The sequence below is a fragment of the Corvus moneduloides genome, chromosome 4 (genome assembly GCF_009650955.1).
Source record: "Corvus moneduloides isolate bCorMon1 chromosome 4, bCorMon1.pri, whole genome shotgun sequence".
In the NCBI taxonomy this organism is placed as follows: Eukaryota; Metazoa; Chordata; class Aves; order Passeriformes; family Corvidae; genus Corvus; species Corvus moneduloides.
In genome coordinates, this window is record NC_045479.1 from 63,124,521 (window position 1) to 63,143,187 (window position 18,667).

Genomic DNA, 18,667 nt, shown 5'->3' on the forward strand with positions numbered 1-18,667 from the left:
CTCTGAATTGCCAAATGAAGGAAAATGGAGCCAGAATGACAAGCAATAAACATTCAGACTGAGAAAGGACTGGGCAAAACATGGAACAAGCTAATGAAGAAGGGCAGAAATTGGATGGAGCTGACCATCTTTGACTTTACCACATTTGTTGGCTCTCACTGGCCACAGATGAAAGCCTGATGGAATTTTATCCAGAATTCTCTCTGGGCTGCTCTAGGAACTTCCATTGATGTAATCATGCTGCATTTTGGTTATACAGCTGGATGATCTGCTATAATCTTTCCACTTTCACTAAGTACTTCCTGATACTTATTCCAGAGAACATGAGATGTTAAATAGTGCAAGGCTTAAGATTGATGCAAAAGAGAAGCCGTATCTTCTGATACACTATCCTACTAGGATCATATTTACAGTTTCTCAACTGGTCATTCTTTTTTACCCTTAAGGAGCATATTAAGGTGTCTCTGAAGTAGATATGATAGCGTTTACACTGCAATAGAGAGGCACTGCTTGGCCCTAGATGCCAAAAATAATCATATTTATTGAGAACAAGTTAAAATACAGAAGTTATGCATGGGTAGTAAGAAAGAGATGTTGACTTCGTATTGATAAGTGAATTTAGTTTAACTATTAAAATATAGAGAATACTGTGGTATTCCCATAATCAGCAAATCTTTTCTATGATGTCAACGAACCCCTGGAGTACTACTTACTGATTTTTTAAAAATTCTTTAAGAAAAATAGTATTACTATCAACATTATTACTACTACTATTACTATCGTCATCATTGTTTATCAATTTAAAATATTAGTAAATTTTCTACTATGAAAAACCCTAATTATAGAAATGGAGATTAATTGATAAAATGAATGTAAAGATCATTAAAACATTTTCTCATTCAAAGATTTTGCATCTGTGCTTGTATTCATGCATATGGAGGATTCTTCTAATGATCTGAGAATTTTTAGAAGTGCTCTATCTAGAACATGTGAAATGCAATTAAAAATGCTTACATTATAGAAAAAATATTCTAAAAAGTCCATTGAGTATAATTTGCACCCAACTGAAATATACACTAAAAATAAGGTGACCCTTATGTAATGTGTGTAAAGAAAGCTTGCCTTCTTTTAGCTTATGGGAATAAAAGGTACCAAACAAATAGAAGTCAAGATTTCTCTCATTTACCAAACAGGAACACTGCACAGTATGTTTCTTCTATGCTGAAATACTGTTCCCAGTTATGAAAAATCTGGCTTTGGAAAGCAATTTACTTCCTTTAGAAATCTGCTTGGACATACTTCGGAGTCAACTTCCAGAATTTGTGCCTGGCAGCTTTAGCTTCCATATCCTTTTTTTTTCACTGTAAACTGAAGGTGACACAACAAAGGGGTATGTATCCTGGTGCTGGTTTTGATTGTGTTTGAATTATGAGTCACCCAAAGGCTTCCTGAGAAGGACAGTGTTGTATTTAATAAATATTGTAATCTTGGTTTATAAAAAAATAAAAAAAAACCCCATTGAGCATGAATCAGAGGGCAAGCATAGCAATTGTTAAAGCCCTCCTTCTCTTTTTAAGAATTTAAATGAAAATTGCTCAAAGAATTGTACAGGGATTAATACCTCATTTAGAAAACTAATTTAGTTTCTGTATTTTTACTGGATATGCAAACCATAAGGGCAATGAGAGTTTTGTGGCTTAGGAAGTGCCTGAAAAGCACACCTTCCCATCTCCCCAGTGCTGTGTCTCAAGTCTGTAGCACAATAGATAATGTAGTCACTTGTTTCATAGTGTATTAGCTTACTTTATTACTATAAAATATTGCACTATTTTACAAATCACCACATCACAACGTCTACACAACGTACTTTGACAACAGTTTTGGAAGCCCAACAAATGCTGTTTAATAGGACATTACATTATACTGAACCAACAAAAACATTGTTCAACACATTTAGACTAAACTTTAGACATGCCTCAGTACACAAGCACAGGTAGTAAGGTACTTTTTTAGAGTCCAGCTCTGTAGTTCTCCATCCTTAGGCTGAGATCTCCCAAATCTCCTCTGAGGAAGGTGAGATTCACTCAGAAACTAGACTATGGGTGACTGGGAAAAAGCCCCGTTTCTTCATCTCTCAGTATTGCAGCAGGTTTTCCCACATACCATGCTTGGGAAGTATTTGGCTTCAAAAGATGTCATCTTTCACTGAGATGTACAGTCCCAGATAATACCATTAAGTTTTCTCATAATACGGCTTCCAAGTACAGAGGAGAAACTTCTCTGGCCTGGCCAGATTCCAAGCCAGACAAGCAAAATAGTCTGTTTTCTCAAACAAACTATTCTCCAATTTGCATGAATTCATTCACTAATATTAGTAAGACTGAAACCAGTCTGCAGTACTGCCAATGGAGCTCTTGGGTTCTAGCAGTGATGTGGGCTGTAGCTATCAGACAATAATGTGCCCCATACTCCTCAAGAGAGACAAGCCTGTCCTGAAGGCAGAGTTCCTGCAGCTCTGCACAAATCCTACATGCACAGTAAGTCTCTTTGTAGTCCTATAGTAACTATAATGTCTGACTGCTCACTGTTTGTAGCCTCCTGGGTATAAGAATGTAATGGCAGAATTGCCACTGGAGTAGTAAATGGTAGTTACGTCCTTATGGCATGCAATGATGACAATATGTGTCTATACACTTGTGTTTCTTTTTGCTAAAAGGTTTTCTGCAGGGACCTATTTCTCCAGCGTGCAAACTAACTCCTCCTAATGTCAGCAAGAGTTAGGCACACACATCCCTAGGAGAAGTGTCCCCAAGTTTTACTAGAAGCACTGTTCGAATTTCACACAGACCATATAAGCCTACATCAGAAAACAGTTTCACCAGTGATAAAAGCACTTTTGAAACAAAATGCTTTCCAATAGTCATTAAAAACCTTCTGTGTAATATATGTAAAAAGGGTTTAACTAATGCTTTGCAAAATTATCCACAAATGTACCACACAGTGCACAAACATTAATAAGGAAGAGGCAGCAAAACTATAGCACTACCACTTTGAAACACAATGCAATTAATACTACTTCCAGTAATACAGTGTAACAGCTACTAACTATTATTGATGTCTATTTTTTCAGGAATCCATATTCATTAAGGAGGTCTATGGTTTCTTTGTCTTTTATTCAGAAATATGGAAGCAATTGCACACTGTTTCACTGCTAATCAGAGCTATACAAGAAAAGATATGAAAGTTTCATTAGTGCAAATTTTAGGATAACTGGTCTCCTGCCCTAACTCCTCCTGTTCAAATTTGTCATTCCCTGTGTTACTGAAAGGTTACAATTTCTCTCACTAAAACGGTTTAGATTGAATCCCTTCACAAACAAGGCTATATATGTAACTTAATTTTTAGTTTACCTGCTATAACATGTGTAATATTTATTGAAATAGATTTTATGCCAGATAATTGCCACAAGATGCTTAAAAATATCACAAGTTAACCCAAAGTATAAAACAGTATCAATGTGTAGGGCAAAAAGGATGTAAATAATTGGAAGGTTACTAGGAGAGTATGTATCGCACAGCTAAAAATATGATACTCTGCAAGGTGAGACATTCCTTGTAAAAATGAGTCAGGAAAGCAGTGCTTCAGGATTTTTGTTAATGTAACAGCAACTTTTTTTGCATGTTAACAGTATTTTCTAAAAATCTTTCAGAGATTTTATTTCTGGAATTAACAAAGGAAAGAGAACTGCCCTTCTCACAAGGCTGTTAGGAAACTATTTTGCGCAAAATACGATTTCTATGTAGGGAAGGTAGGAAGGGACAAGTGTCCATGTCTGGGGGTGGGGAAAAGGGCAACATAACATCTAACAGAAAAGTCAGTGAAGTGGACAATATAGCATGACTCACAATATTTTTGATCATTAAATGTTTTTGGCCTTACTAGCTAAAAGTAGCAACAAAAATGAGCACAAAAAAAGAGGAAACAACTCAAAAGCCAGCATGAGAAGAATATGTTTACAGAGAAATCATGCTGAGGAAACTGTTGAATTTATGATGTCATAAAAAACGCTCATAATTTTGAGATGGAAAGGAGAAAGGTCAGCTATGAACCTTTGTTTTCCATCATTTTTAAAGCAGATGGATCCAGGAACAACAGAGTGCTTAGAGGGATGGCAAGGCAAAATGGTGTGGGAAATTGGAAAGAGAAAATTGTAAGAGGATGATGTCAGCAGCATGTTCGACAGAGGGCATTCGTGTCTCTAACTTCTAGGTATCCATGGATCACATGGTTCACTTCAAATGGGTCAGTGGTTCACTATTAGATTCATATGCACATTCCCTTTGTGTGATCAAATGTCCCTTAAGTTCGCAAACAAGAGATATATGTGCCATTTAATAATACAGGAGGGCTAAAAATGCAGATATTGCCAAATATTCCTTTCAACATTGGACTACTTTCAGGAAATAGGAGAAAATGGATCAGGAGCAAATGTACAGTTGAAGTGAACATCTGGAGAGGAGAAAGTATATCGGGAAGCAGGAGAGGTATGAGACCTTGTATGTCCCAAAATCTCCTCTCAGAAACAACAAAAGAAGCATAACTTCATGAACAAGGCAAGTATGAACAGACCGCTGTTAATTTGCAGTATCCATACAAAGCAATTTATTTACGTTTGGGTTCCTTTAGGAAGTGACTGGAAAGGAAAAATTTGCCAATGACTCAGGGATGTAAAACAGTAGAGACAGCAGGATGATGGAAAACCTAAGTCCCAAATCAAAAGCCTACAACATACTTCCAAGAATTTAATTTCTTTAAACCCTCAGGACTTTTGACTAGAAAGTCCTGAACTGGGGATGAGCAAGCCATGAGATAGAGAGTCTCCAGTTTGCAACAGGCACGCTGGTAATATTTTGAATGAAGAACTGCAGAATGAGAGTAAAAGCTACAGAGACCTCAGTGGTGGTCTCAGCTCATGGAACCAAGAGACCAGAATTTCCTGTGCCAGACTAGTGCCAGCAGGGTGAGAGTGCTGCCTCAGCTTTATCTTGTGAAGCTTTCCAAAGAGACAACAACCTGGAGATAAAGAACCAAAAGCTCTCCTGACCAGAGGAACTGAAACACATAGCAATCCTGGAAAAAATTTAAAAAACCATCTCATCTCTATGGTAGAAAGGCAAAGCTGGCAAATCTGAAATAAGTCCATGGAAAGGGTACTGAGAATGGAAGGTTTCTTCCACTGAAGTCTGCTTATTTTGAGGGGTTAGTTTTTTTCACTAGACTATTCAGAGATTTTTTTGGTGAAATTTCTGCCTGTTTTTGAAATTGCTGATGCTGTGTGATGTACTGGTACCTGTTAGTGATTTTAAGGAGTTACACACTTCTACTGAGATTTATACAATATCTGAGAAAGATAATTTACCTTCCTTTTATTCACACAATTTACAACTATACAGTTAAATTCTCCCTCCTCCTCTTGTCTGTTTGTGCATTGCATGTGGCCCTCACTATTTCCCATGCTGTGTCACAGTGACACCGGCTGCTGACAGTCCAGTCCCACACCTGGACTGGGCTAACAATTAAACAGTGTGGACAGTGTGCCAGTTCTCTGGCTCAATTTCGTACCAACAGCCTCAGTTTCTCAGAGCCAATTTGGATTCTACCATTCTCTGATCCAATGATTACAAAATAGCCATCTGATGTAGGAATTTTGTCAGTCCCCCACTTTTTGCATTTAATGTTTCACTCTCAACACCTGTTATGAGTTGCCATAACTTCATGACTCAGTCCTGGGTTGTCTGCAGGTTTCCTTTACAACAGTATTTCAGACATAGTCTTGATGGGTTTACTTTGGAATCTGTCAGTTCTTTTTTAGACAGGAACACTTCTGGAGCTGGGCTGCTGTCTATAGGTTCATATATTTCAAAGGTATTTTCCAAAAGAGATGGCGTATGTCAAATACTTGGATAGCTCATTTAGTAGAATATGCCAAACCAAGTTTTTGAAGTCCTCATTATTGAATATTTTGCTCTACATAATTTTGCTACATACCACTTCAAACACTAAGTGCTGGTTTTCAGTAGTAGCGGACTAATTCAGAATTTATGCTCTATCTACAGTCAGAAAGACTGATTTTTGAGAGCTCTTCCACACTATTTCAGCAGCCTACACTCAATGAAATCTACTGCAGAAGCTGAGGATAAAGCATAAAGCCTGAACCAAAACTGGAAAGGAGTAAATCTCTTTGGGTGTTATTTTCTTTTTTTTTTAATATTAATTTTTTCCTTTTATTTTTTTAGGTAACAATTTTCCACTACCTTTTCCAATAATTTTAGGGGTTTTTTTCAGTACAAACATATCTGTCAGCTTATAGTAATCAATGGAAACAATACAGCTGTTCAGCAAAAACAGATGTAAAGAAACTGAACTATTATAGTGCGTCTACTTAGCAAAGACCTTGTCCAATAAAAGAAAGACAGTAAGATGTCTAGCCACTGCTAGAGAGATGCTTTGTATTTTCTTTGATAGACAAGTTATATTGTTTCTATTATTATTTTTTTTTTTAACATGCAGATAAATTGCTACTTCTGCTTTTGGAATCTTAAAACAAGTAGACTACGAGTTGTGGGACTTCCTCCAGCTGGATTGTATCCCATGACGAGTCTCTATTTGGTGATGGTTAGAGAGGTCTTAGTGGCCTCTTTAAATTTGAGTACTGCTATTCCCTCCATCCTTTTGAAACATCCAGACCTTTCCTTCTCCTGCATACTCTGGCTGTTGGCCTTTTTAAGCCTGAGGGATAATGTTTTTAAAATGTTATAGCGTGCATACTAAGTGCATCCGAGGGAGTATTTTTTTCCAGTATGAGATACCTTTTCCTATAGTGAGAATAAATCAGTCAGTGTTGATCTGTTTCTTGTCTGCAATGTAGATAAGATTGCTGGATGAGAGAGAAATTAAGTCACTTACAGAAATGGATTTGCCACAGTTAGGTGAGCAGTCAGGCCATATTCATATCAGAGACAGAATACATTACAAGGCAACGCACAACCTTATGCAAAACACAGCCTTCTTCCATAGGCAGGAACAGCCCTTTGGTCTTAATCTTAAAAATGAGACATTAAAGACAGGATGCACAGGGTAATGATGGAAAAGGATGGCATAATTCAAGTGTCATTACAAATCAGAGATAATAAAATAAAAATTGGATCCATGAGTAGTGAGAAATTATGCCTTGCTTTACTGGTGTCATTGACTAAATATTTTAGAGTCAAAGTAGGTTTCTCTAAATATTTGGTTGTGTATTCAGATTATCTTACATGACCAAATCTTATCACCTGTTTATTATTTATAACATGTTGGATCAACACATGCACCTGAATCAGTCATCCTCTACTCCCTTTATAATGAGTCAAGCAGCAAATATAGTTCTAAGGTATACCTAGATATACCTGACTTACTTGAAACATATACAGTGGAATTACATGAATTACATCATAGAAAAATGTATTTCTGCCCAGGGACTATAAAAGGAGACATGAAGACTAACATAGACATAATAACCTGCATTATAGGTGTATATTTGGTAACATAGATTCCCTTTTCCTAAGAATATATGAATAAAAAAGAAATGAGATCCTGGTTGTCATCTTAAAACAGTTCTCACATTTGTGTTAAGCTGTGATTTAGCCATCTCTTAGGTAGAGTAGGTCTGATTCATACACTATTTTTTCAGTTCTTTTGAATCACTCAAACCAGAGAGCCTTTTTAAAAAAAAAAAAAATTCATAGTTTTGCAGCCTTGAGTTAAGGTATCATTATTTCTGATGCACAAAAATTTATGATAGTCAACTTGCATTTCTTCTGTACCCTCCCATTAAGTTTAATGACACTGTAGTACTTCTAAACATTTGCTTTAGTCTTGGTCATTGCTCTACCATGAACAAAACATGCTCTCTTTCTCTTCCTTGCATTCTCTAAAGCAACCAACCAACTCCTGCCCCAGCAACAGAGGGTTAAATGTTACTGCATTTGGACCTAGTATGTTGTGTCAGCTGAGCCAGGGGAACGACCTGTACCTCAGTGTTTGGCCTCAGACAAGAGCAGAGGGTGTAAATTTACACTGCTTTTATTGAGCATTGAGCTCAGTGTAGTATCTCCTACCTGCCACAGTGATGTGTAGAAAATAACCACAGCTCAGTTAATGTACCAGAACTTGTTAAACTATCATGTTGATCAATGTTAAACTATCATGTTTTGATCATGAATCAATGCTCTAAGAAGAAATTCTCTTCAGAGAGAGCAATTATCCTCAAGGGCTTGCGTATGTTGCTGCTTCAGGTTTTTTTTGCTACTGTCCTGCAGTGATTGCTGAAATACCTGTTTCGATGTCTATTATTACTCAGGCTTGTTCAGCATACTGGATTTCACACTCCACTTCTCTCTGAAGACTGGTGTTGTAAATTGTTTTCCTCTAGAGAGTGATTACCTTGCCTTTTTCAAAATAAAATTCCACCTTTTGGGGTTACACTAACCCTTCTAATCCTCTTTATGCTCTTTTTTGGCTATGAAATTTTCCCTAACTTGTCAACTTCTTAATAAAAAAGAATTTTGCTTACTCCACTGTTCAAGATTCTTAATGGACACTAAGGAGAACCAGATTTAATACCAATGAATATAGTTTCTCTGCAACCATTAACTTTCTCCAAGTCCGTATACTATAGTAATACCAGTTTAATTATCATCCTAATTTGGTTTCATTCCAAAGAAATGTCAGATTCTGTCTCTTGTAAAGCATTCTTTTATATATATATATACATGAAAAATACTTTATTGATTATGTGACTATAGATCACCCAGAATCACCTTATGTTTGTTACTTCTGCAATTTGAGATAATGTTACCATATTCCTTATTCTAAGGATTTTTAGGTATTGTAAGGATAAACATTTGGCATATGAAAACACTAAAGCTTCACTTCTCAATTTCTACTCTTCAGAAGGAAAGCAGTTAGTATTTTTGAATCTTTTTGCATAGAATCCTGTCTTTTTTTTCTTTTGATGCACAGAGTAACGTACATTAAGTGACATATGAATGCCTTTAGAGAAACAAAGAGCTTTAATTTTAAAAATCCAATCATTATTTACTTCAGGTAATAATAAATTATGATGGCTGCCCACCTCAAACCACCAAAGAAATTTTTTTTGGCTGAAGTAATAAAAGCTATGAAATAACTTATCACTGTCAAGTTTTTAACACTTTTTCTGTTCTTATTGCTTCTTTACAGATAAGTCTTGACTCTCCCCTTCCAATGGTGAACATTCCAACTTACTGTGTTGGGCTGGTGAGGAAAACCAAGTTGCTAGAAGCTATCTTTTTTAAAATCAGAGAAATATATACCATGGATCTCTGTTATCAGGAAAGAAAATAACCCCAACAACTGTTTTCACAATGAATGAAAAGGAGGAAAAGTGGCTTAGGAAAACCAGTAACTTGTAAAGGGCAAATAGATTGCTCTGATTTTGATCTACATTAATGAGTCAATATATACAATTATATCTAAAACTTGCAGCACTGCTTTGGGACTACATGAGTTTGCTGCAGACACCACACAAACTATTATGGGCTGAAAGGTCTGGAACTGCCCTAGTTTTACTCTTTATACAGAGATGGGACCATTGACACTCAAAACACATAAAGGAATGTACAACAAACTGTAAGATTTTGCCTAGGATACTCAATTGCAGACACACTTTTCCAGAACCAATGGTGTTACCTCCCACAACATGGAAATTAATTTCCAATCTAGCAAACAAGGATCTAGTGAGTATATGTATGTCTTATGGTTTAGAACCTTTTACACACATTTTTGTAATTGTACAGACTTTCCAAACTTACCTCCTCTATGGATAATCAAAGAAGTTTCACTTCCAACAGGACATTCTTTAAGTATATCCACTACTTCTGCATGGCTCAGGTTCTGTACATTCTGCTGGTTGATCTCAACAATGAGGTCACCTTCACACAAACCAGGACATCCCTGAATGTCTAGAATTTGCTTCACCCTCTGTCCTGTAGGACTGTCTGCTATAGTGAAGCCAAAGCCCTGGGCCCCTTTCACAATGGTTAAGGTCATGAGTTCAGCTTGGGTGGCCCCAGAAGAAGCCATTGATACATTATCATCATGGGCAGGTGGTGGGAATGTGCTATCAAGCTGACTATCTGCTGGAATGGAGTGCAAGGAGTGTGGTGGTCGATCTGTTACGTCTGGAACAGACTGAGAAGTCCTAGAAATGTATTCCAAATAAGTTTCATAGTTATGTCTTCCATTTACCACTACCGGAGGCCTCTCCATTACTGCAAGGGGTGGCACCATGCTGTTGGCAGGATCTTCAGGATCAAAGGGCAAAGGGTATCCACGACATAGCACCAAGTTGACACTCTGACCAATAGGAACAGACTGGAAGAGTTTGACTACATCTGCGTGAGTATGTCCAAGGACACAAACTTCATTAATATAGACAATCACATCACCTAGAACGAGAAGAACAAACAGTGACAACATGAGACAACTTCAATTGCTGTATATGCAGTGCATTTTTTTTCAAATGAGATAGAAGTCTACTAAAAAAAATACGATAAATTCAATCAACATACTGACTCAAATAGGAGAGACAAAAAAGTAAAGTTTGTCTGGCAGCAAATGTAATACAAAGACACAATGACAATACCAGTTATTTTCTGCGTAAGCTCACAGATGGAAAATTTAGATGTATCCAGACATTCACCTTCTCTTAATATTTCCTCCCTATTTTTCCAACTCCTTTCAGTGTAGTCTCCATAGATTACTTTTTTTATAAGGTACAATGAAAGATTATTTGGAGAGTGTGTGGTCAAGATATACCATTGTTTGGTGAAGAGTAAAAGAAAAAAAAGTAAGTACTCCAGGACTTAAGAATCAATGAATAGCAATGCAAGACTGTGTATGCATGTGCATAAGGAAACACTTTTTGCATTGATCATGATATTGACAAATTTCTGTTAAGTGTGATTACTTGCCATCAACCATTCAGAACTACTACTGTCATTTCCTATCTATCTGGCATAACGTAGAGATGTTTCATGGCATCTTGTTGTAGCCAAAAGGCTCAGGACAATGACACAACAAATTTTTTTTAGGTAGGTTCAATAGTTTTTTATTAGAAAAATCTAAGCAAAAATACAAAAATCAGTTTAATATTTTCACCTAACCAGCTGGTCAAATAAAACCAAAGATACTACCTTTACCTCCAAATCTTGTCTCGTGTAGCAGAGCTACCAGTCTGAGCATATGGAAGCAGAATACTTTAAGTCAACAGGCTATTTATGGGTCTCCATATTGCCCATGCACCAACCATCTACTGCTACTGAAAGGCTCAGAAATAACTTCAAGATTCTTCTTGGTGTTAAAATAGATCTATATATTTATAGCCATAAATAATTTTTTTATGTACTCTTAGGTGCATATTAAAATAAATATGAGTGATCAGTACAAACAATATTCAGAATAGTTTAATGGCCCATAATCAGTTTTCACTTTCATAAAACAGTTTGCATATTTATAGAAAAAAAAAGGATATTTGGTTAGAGAACTCTAGAAGTTAAAGTATTTTTCTAAGTGAAGATTTTTTTATTATCCTACCATTAATCACCAGGATACTGTGAGATGTCTACAAGGTACACAGTTCAAAAATTGACACATAACAACACAAAGCTTTTTAAAGGTATTTGAAAACTCAGCAATAAAATGTGAATGATTTAGGGAGAATGAGGTGGTTTGGGTGGAATTGCTTTAAGCGCATTTATGAAATTACGTCTTTCAAGTACTTCAATCAAAATATCTAATCAAGCAAACTGAGGATAAGAGCGTCATCAAGATGCCAATGCAAGGGCTGTTTCTAAGTGACAGCAAAAGGCAAAGGCTGTTTCTATGTGAAAATGAAATGGTCAATTCCCACATGATCAGTCTGTGTAACAGCCTGACAGTAATTAATTGCATATGCACAAACTGTGATTCAGAGGAAGATTTCTCCAGAGGGTGCCTAGGGAAAAAACGCTAAGGAAGTTTGTTTAAATGATTCTATACACACATAAACCTTAGGAGCTGCAAATGCTTTCTTAAATGTGCAGCATAAATAGATTTCAAAACAAGCACAAACAGTAATGTCACTTCATAGGCAGTGCTGAAAGAACTCCAATGCTTTTGTCTCAAGCAGCTGAAAATAAAGCAGTTTTCAAAAGTCAAGATTTAAAAGAAAAAATGCACCGTACAAATTACTGTGGCAATGGCTGCAATTCATCTTGATTTGCTCATGCCCTAGTATAGAAAGATCTTACCTGCATTCTCATCCCTGGCTCCCACGTTAGCAGTGAGGCTGACATTGCTCACAACAGGACTGCTTCTGTTGAACTGAGAGCTCTCCAGTGCATGCTCCTGTTTCAGTAGCTATGCCTTAATAGTAACCTTGCGACTTTTTAATCCATGCAGTCTTTATTTTCCTGAGTGCTGGCAATGCAGCTATGTGGTGGGAGGAGACCAATCTGTTTGTTCATCCTCTCTTACAATACATTAGCAGGGTGCAAAAGGAAAAATGCGATTTTTTGCATTGGGCAAGTAAATTGTTGTCTGTTTTCAGCCCGTCACTTTAAGTATTTGGACAGGATTAGGTATGATATAAAACTTAAATCAATATGATTCCTACATATCAGAAAATTACATAAACTAGTTGACATTATATGGGTCTGTAGTGAAAAGCTTTTGCAAAAGGAGTGCAGTCAGGAAACATACAGGCCAAGTAGTCCCTTTCCCCAATCACTAAACAGGCGAAACTGAGCACCAGAAGATCTGGGGTAAGAACTTCTTCAAATAACAACCATGCATTATCCCTCACAGGACAGCAGAAAACCCTCCAGGATTTCCTGAATCAATATTTTTAAAGCTCTTTGTTGTTTCTGAGGTATAACATGAATAGCACGCCTGGGCACACACTGAAGCTGTAAGTCACAGTGGGACTGTTTGGGACCCATCTGCTGTACTGTCACACGGAGAATGAACAGCCACAAATGAAGTGTGATGAGCACAAGGACATGAGTTACTAAGTTCAGCTCAAAGAAAGGAGCTACAATGGTGTTGCACTGGGGAGAAAGAGTTTCAGATCATCAGAGAGGACAGAGGAAAAAAGGGGTTAATTTCAGAAATCCTTTGAATTACTCTCTCGGCTGTACTTTCTCCAAACCTAACTCATTTTTCCAGGCTGAGAGTTCCTCATTGCTGACACAGAGAGAAGTACCCAGTATTTGGTAGGAAGAGAGAGATAAGTTAAGAGCATTACAGAGCCAGTGCAATGCTAACGCAAATTTCAAAACCTCTCTTCTTTAAGAAAACTCCCTTAAAGGTCCCTGTAGCATCTTTTCTGCCTGTTCTCTTCTGCTACTTCTAATAATAATGGGTGCATATGGACAAGCATGATAGCAATCCACTTTATAATTCCTGTCTGATTTTCTGAGCAAGCCATAGTCTGCCTCCAGAAATCACAGTTTCACAGTGAGTGGGTATCTCTGGAGTTATGCAGAACATTTATATTAAGCATCAAACTTTGCCTGACTTTTAGAATTAAATTTACTAAAATGACTGGAGCTTGCTCACAGAATGATTGAGGTTGGCAGGGATCTCTAGAGGTCATATTGTCCAAACCCTGCTCAATCAGTAGCCCTTAGAACCAGTTGCCCAGGATCATGTCCAGGTGGCTTTTGAAAACCTCCAAGGAGGTAGACTCCACATCTTCTCTGGGCAACCTGTGCCAGTGCTCAGTCACCCTGCCAGTAGGAAAGTGTTTTCTGATGTTCAAAGGAAACTTCCTTTGTTTGAGTGTTTGCCCATTGCCTCTTTTCTTGCCACTGGAAAGAGCTTGGCTCCATCTTCTTTGCACAGGTATTTACGTAGATTGGTAAAATCCCCCTGAGCCTTCTCTTCTCTAGGGTGAACATCCTCTCTACCAGAGAATAGCTCTCCAATTTCATCTTCCTCACTAGCCTGTACAAACTGTACACGTGCCATACCAACCTTATCTTACTCAAGACTGTTCAGGGATGAGGGAGCCCAGAAGGGCTGATCTATGGAGAAGGCATCTGAATCAGACTCTCTAGATGAACTGGCAGGTTTGATAGACACCCAGTAGACAACAGATACCCTGGCCTACATCTCAAACATTTACACTGTCACAAAAACAGATTCTTCAATGTCTAAATTCAGCATTGAGTTGAAGAATGTTAAAGAATACTGACAGCAAGCAAATTTGTCAAACTGTTTTACAGTTACCTCTGCTTTAGTTAAGGCTCCTGCATTTAACTGACAAATTTAGGAACATGGGTCTGGAGGGGACTTCCTGGATAGCTGAACCTAGTTCCCTGTTATCAGATAAAATACAATATGTTACACTTGATGGAATTTGATGTCTTCTTCACAGAAACAACCATGAAGCCCCATAATATTTCATTTCTTTAACTAGCTTGTTTTGCTTATTAGTCTGCTGACCATTACTTATTTTGTCATGTAATGTTAATTGACTCAGTGCCTGAATGTTTGATTAGAGGTTACATTTTGTTATCTACATATTTCAAAGCAAAAACCAGATCTATACTGTCATTATCTTTAGTTGGATTAGTAACTGGTGAAGAAATTTGTGAGCTTCAACATCTTTTAATGACAGATTCTGTTTTACATTCCTCTCTACAATAATGTTGCAGAATGAAATCTGACACACAGGGGATTTTCCACAAGCATTAATTCTGAAAAAAACCCCCAACTTTTTCATGCTTGAAGTGCTTGATCCAAACAGAATCTGTTTTATTGACATAACTAGTTTCACCACAAATTATCCTATCGTTTCAGGCAATGTTACCAGCTCTACTTACCTCCCTTTTAAATAACCTGTACTACTCAGTTGACTCCAGTTATTGTTTCTGCTAGGTTTTTATTACCCCTAGATTCTCTGTGCAAACATCTTGCACTAGTAGGTAAAGTTTGTCCATTTTCTTACCTATGTTCCCACTATTTGTATACAAACATTTTGCTTATTTCTACTTATTGTTTCTTGTGCACTTAGGTTTCTAGCTGTACTTCAGAGAACTGAATTACCTACTAGACTGCCATTCTTATGATCAATTAGGATTCACTAAACTTTGAAGTCTGAATGCAGAGAAAAAAGTGCAGATTAGATCTTCATTCGAAATTTAGTAGAAATGTCTCCATTCTTTCTGACAGGTTTTTGATCATGCTTTTAGTGCTAGGTTTATGTGCTTAAAATACGACAGAACTCTGTGATTTGGGGTGGAGAACAGCTCTGCTACTACCCCCCTGCAGCCAGCACAAGCCAATAGCAATGGAGCTAAAACTCAGCTGGCAAGTCAGGACAGGACACACCAGCTCTGCAGGACTTGGGCTGCATAATTTTTTGCTGCATTTATAGCCCACATAAGCTCTGCTAACTTCTCCATCATTGCTTATTCCCACTTGCATTTCTCACCCATATAATCTAAACCCTGCATATGCATACTTTGCATCAGTTTCAGAACTAGCAATACTTGATTACTTCATCGTTGAAGCTTTCCCTTCACCTGCCCACCCACACTCTCTACTGTCATTACCAGATATTTCTGTCACTTCTCAGCAGTGACCTTGTCTTCTCTTTCTGCAGAGTGCTGCAAGATTGCTGGCACTGGAGCCTGTTAATAATGAATTCAGAGCACGTTTCCAGTACCGAGATATGAAACATGGGGGTAATTTTAATAACAACGGCATGTGATTGATGGTCATGAAAGAAGCAAAGATTTGTTAGAAATGAACCATTTTTACGTTCACACATACAATTACAAGTAGCAGTACAGACATCTAGTGTGTGAGGGATCCTTTAGTTAAACACTAGCAGACAAACTACATCCTGCAACTTTGAATTCAACTTCCTTCCACTTGCCGTAGGTGTTAATCCAGTGTGTGAATAAATAACTTCCATTACAAATGGCTACAAGCAATGTTTTGGACGTAAGAGGTTTCAGAAAGCTCTGCATAAACAGAAATTCTCTGATTTCTTGTACTCTGACTTGCCACAGTACCTTGTAAAATCTATTTGGCTCTAGCTGCTAAGATCTGATGGCCTGACTTTTACAAACCAAAGAGAAAGCCTAGGGTCCTGTAGTTCATGGTAGCCTGATTTGTCTTAAAAAAAAGGGGGGGAGGGGGCCCTTAATTTTGTTAATACAAAACTACCCTTATTTTTAAAGAAAAATTTTGGAATTATAACAACTTCTTAAAGGGGATTGCAGTGTAAGGTAACTATTGCATATTAGTACTGAAATACTTAAAATACCTGCCAAGAAAATCCTTACTTGTTTCTTCTAAAGAGGAACATTAGATTAACTGCTACAATGTATCAAGAAGGTAACCTGGGGAGAAGTACATGCATACAATAACTACAGCTACTGACTGAAAGAACTAAATTTAGAACTGACCACTTTATTATCAGCTTTAAACCAAATTTCTCATAGATGGTACTGCAGCAGCCACAGTGAAATCAAAAGAACTGCTGGGACACGTAGTGGTCAGCTGCCTCTGCACTCAGAAATAGTTTCAGGACCACTTTCTGGTATGCAAGAACACTGAATAGTCCATTAAAATATCACTGCTCATACTGGCATGGAAGAACCATTTCCCAGTCTTCACCACATACAGAAAGTTTTACCCATGTGTGACAAACTCGGCAAAGCTGACAGGTAACCATTTACCACAGATCCTGCTTCCACTCAGCGAACTCTGGGAACTGAGGTTCAGGGGGAAAAAATCAGGGTAATAAAAATTATTAATTATTTGATCATTAATTATTTTTATTTTTATTATTTATTTAAATCAGACAAAAGGTCAAGCCAATATGTATTCCTAGGCATTCAGGCCTCAAACTGGCATAAGACAGCCCTAGATTTTCCTCTTACTGAAACCTGAGAAAGAGATATAAATCATCTGTTTGTCACATTTGAGTCAGTAATGTACAAAACAGCATTGTAGGAGTGATTAACTCAGGCTAAAATCTGTTCCCATCATCGGAAGGACTGTGCACACTGGCTCTGAACTTTGCTTCAGGGGCCAACACAAAGATGTGACATGGACACTTGTCTGCAACTTTAGCCAAGACTCAGATCTGTTGAGTAAGCAGGTGCCATTTTTATACAATCAATTTTTTAGAACTCATTTTAATTCTACTGTGACCCAATGCATATGCCTAATTAAAAAGCTGTCTATTCAAAATTTTTATGCTTAACCAGCATATATCATGTAATTACACTCAGGCAGATGTGGATTAGCAAAAGAAATTATTTCCATTTTATTTGTATTTTGCATATAGTGGTAAAAGCTATTTAAATAGAAGCATTTATTTGGGAGAGAAATAAAATACATTCCAGAAAAATCTAAAGACCTTGATTATTTGCTGATCCAGTAAACATGAAACACTGTAGATTAACAAATGTAAATAATGCAATAAGGAAAGCATACTTAGTTATGCTGGTCATAAACTAGTAAAGAGTAGGCAAATTTTCTTCCTAGAAACAGTTTTTCACTTCAAGCATCTGAAAGCATAGCATAGATGTTAAAACTGCTACTTTACCAAAAAAGTAATTACTTAAAAGATGGTAAGTATATTGGAGGCAAGACCACAAAAAAAGAAAAAGGTCCAATTTTCAAGGCAGCCTTTTATTTACAAATTATGTAAGCTTGTTCTGTCTAAGCTTTGCTTGCGGGAACTACTTGTGCATCCTGAAATGCCTGGTGTGAATGAACTGCGTGACAGAACGTCAGTGGATCTGAAGAGCGAGATAAAAAATGTATGCCACGTTTGCATAGCTATTTGGGATCACTTTGAAAGGTGTCACTGTGTGCAGAGGCTCATGCAGAAATGAAACCCTTCTTTTTCTTTAGAAAAAGGAGGTCAAAATTTACAACACATTTGCTTTTGTACGCACATTTTATTTCTGTAGGCAGCACATCACATTTATCTAGGTAATGGCTCCCAGGAGGAGGAAAGTAGCCCAGCCAGCCTCCTGGCAGCCTAAAGGCATAAGGGTATGGAAAAGCATGATGTAAATACCAAGCAGGCCTTGTGGCCAACTGGGAATTCTGGCAATGTGCCACCTGTCCCTGGTGGAAGACATTTTCAGCAGCACTGTCAACTGCACACCATTGCCACTGCTGATTCCTGACATAAACTGCCAGGAAGGAAAAAGGGAGACGGATGAGGTGAGGAATTAGATGGAGCATTTATAAAGATGCTGCAGTGCAGTGACAAATGCCTTCATATGTTGAAATATATATATATATATATATATGTGTGTGTTACTGGGAATTTTTAGTAATAGGCAGTCATGTTGTGAACTGAAATGGTTAATAGAGCTATTTTATTTCTTTGAGTGATGCTAGCACCATGAGGACAAGAATAACTAGTCACATACTAAAATAGTGATTTGTGAAAGTAACAGCAGTTTGTTGGACACTTAAAAAACGAGCAAAGATAGATGAGTAGGATTAGTTTCCATTTAAAATCTATAGAGGTACAACTTGAAAATTAATTTCTATTTTAGAGATATTA

At 37.3% G+C, this 18,667-nt stretch overlaps 1 protein-coding gene across 11 annotated transcripts in view; it reads right to left on the minus strand.

Annotated features, from left to right (window-relative positions):
• Positions 1–18,667, minus strand: part of MAGI2 (membrane associated guanylate kinase, WW and PDZ domain containing 2) — a 726,260-nt gene that overhangs the window by 111,152 nt on the left and 596,441 nt on the right. For 10 of the 11 annotated variants that reach the window (XM_032106787.1, XM_032106785.1, XM_032106788.1 and 7 more), the window contains one exon: positions 9,894–10,529. The exons of the other annotated variant lie outside the window; for it this stretch is intronic. In XM_032106787.1, coding sequence (XP_031962678.1) covers positions 9,894–10,529 — 636 coding nt within the window. The remainder of the gene's footprint in view (positions 1–9,893; positions 10,530–18,667) is intronic. 11 annotated transcript variants of the gene reach the window in all.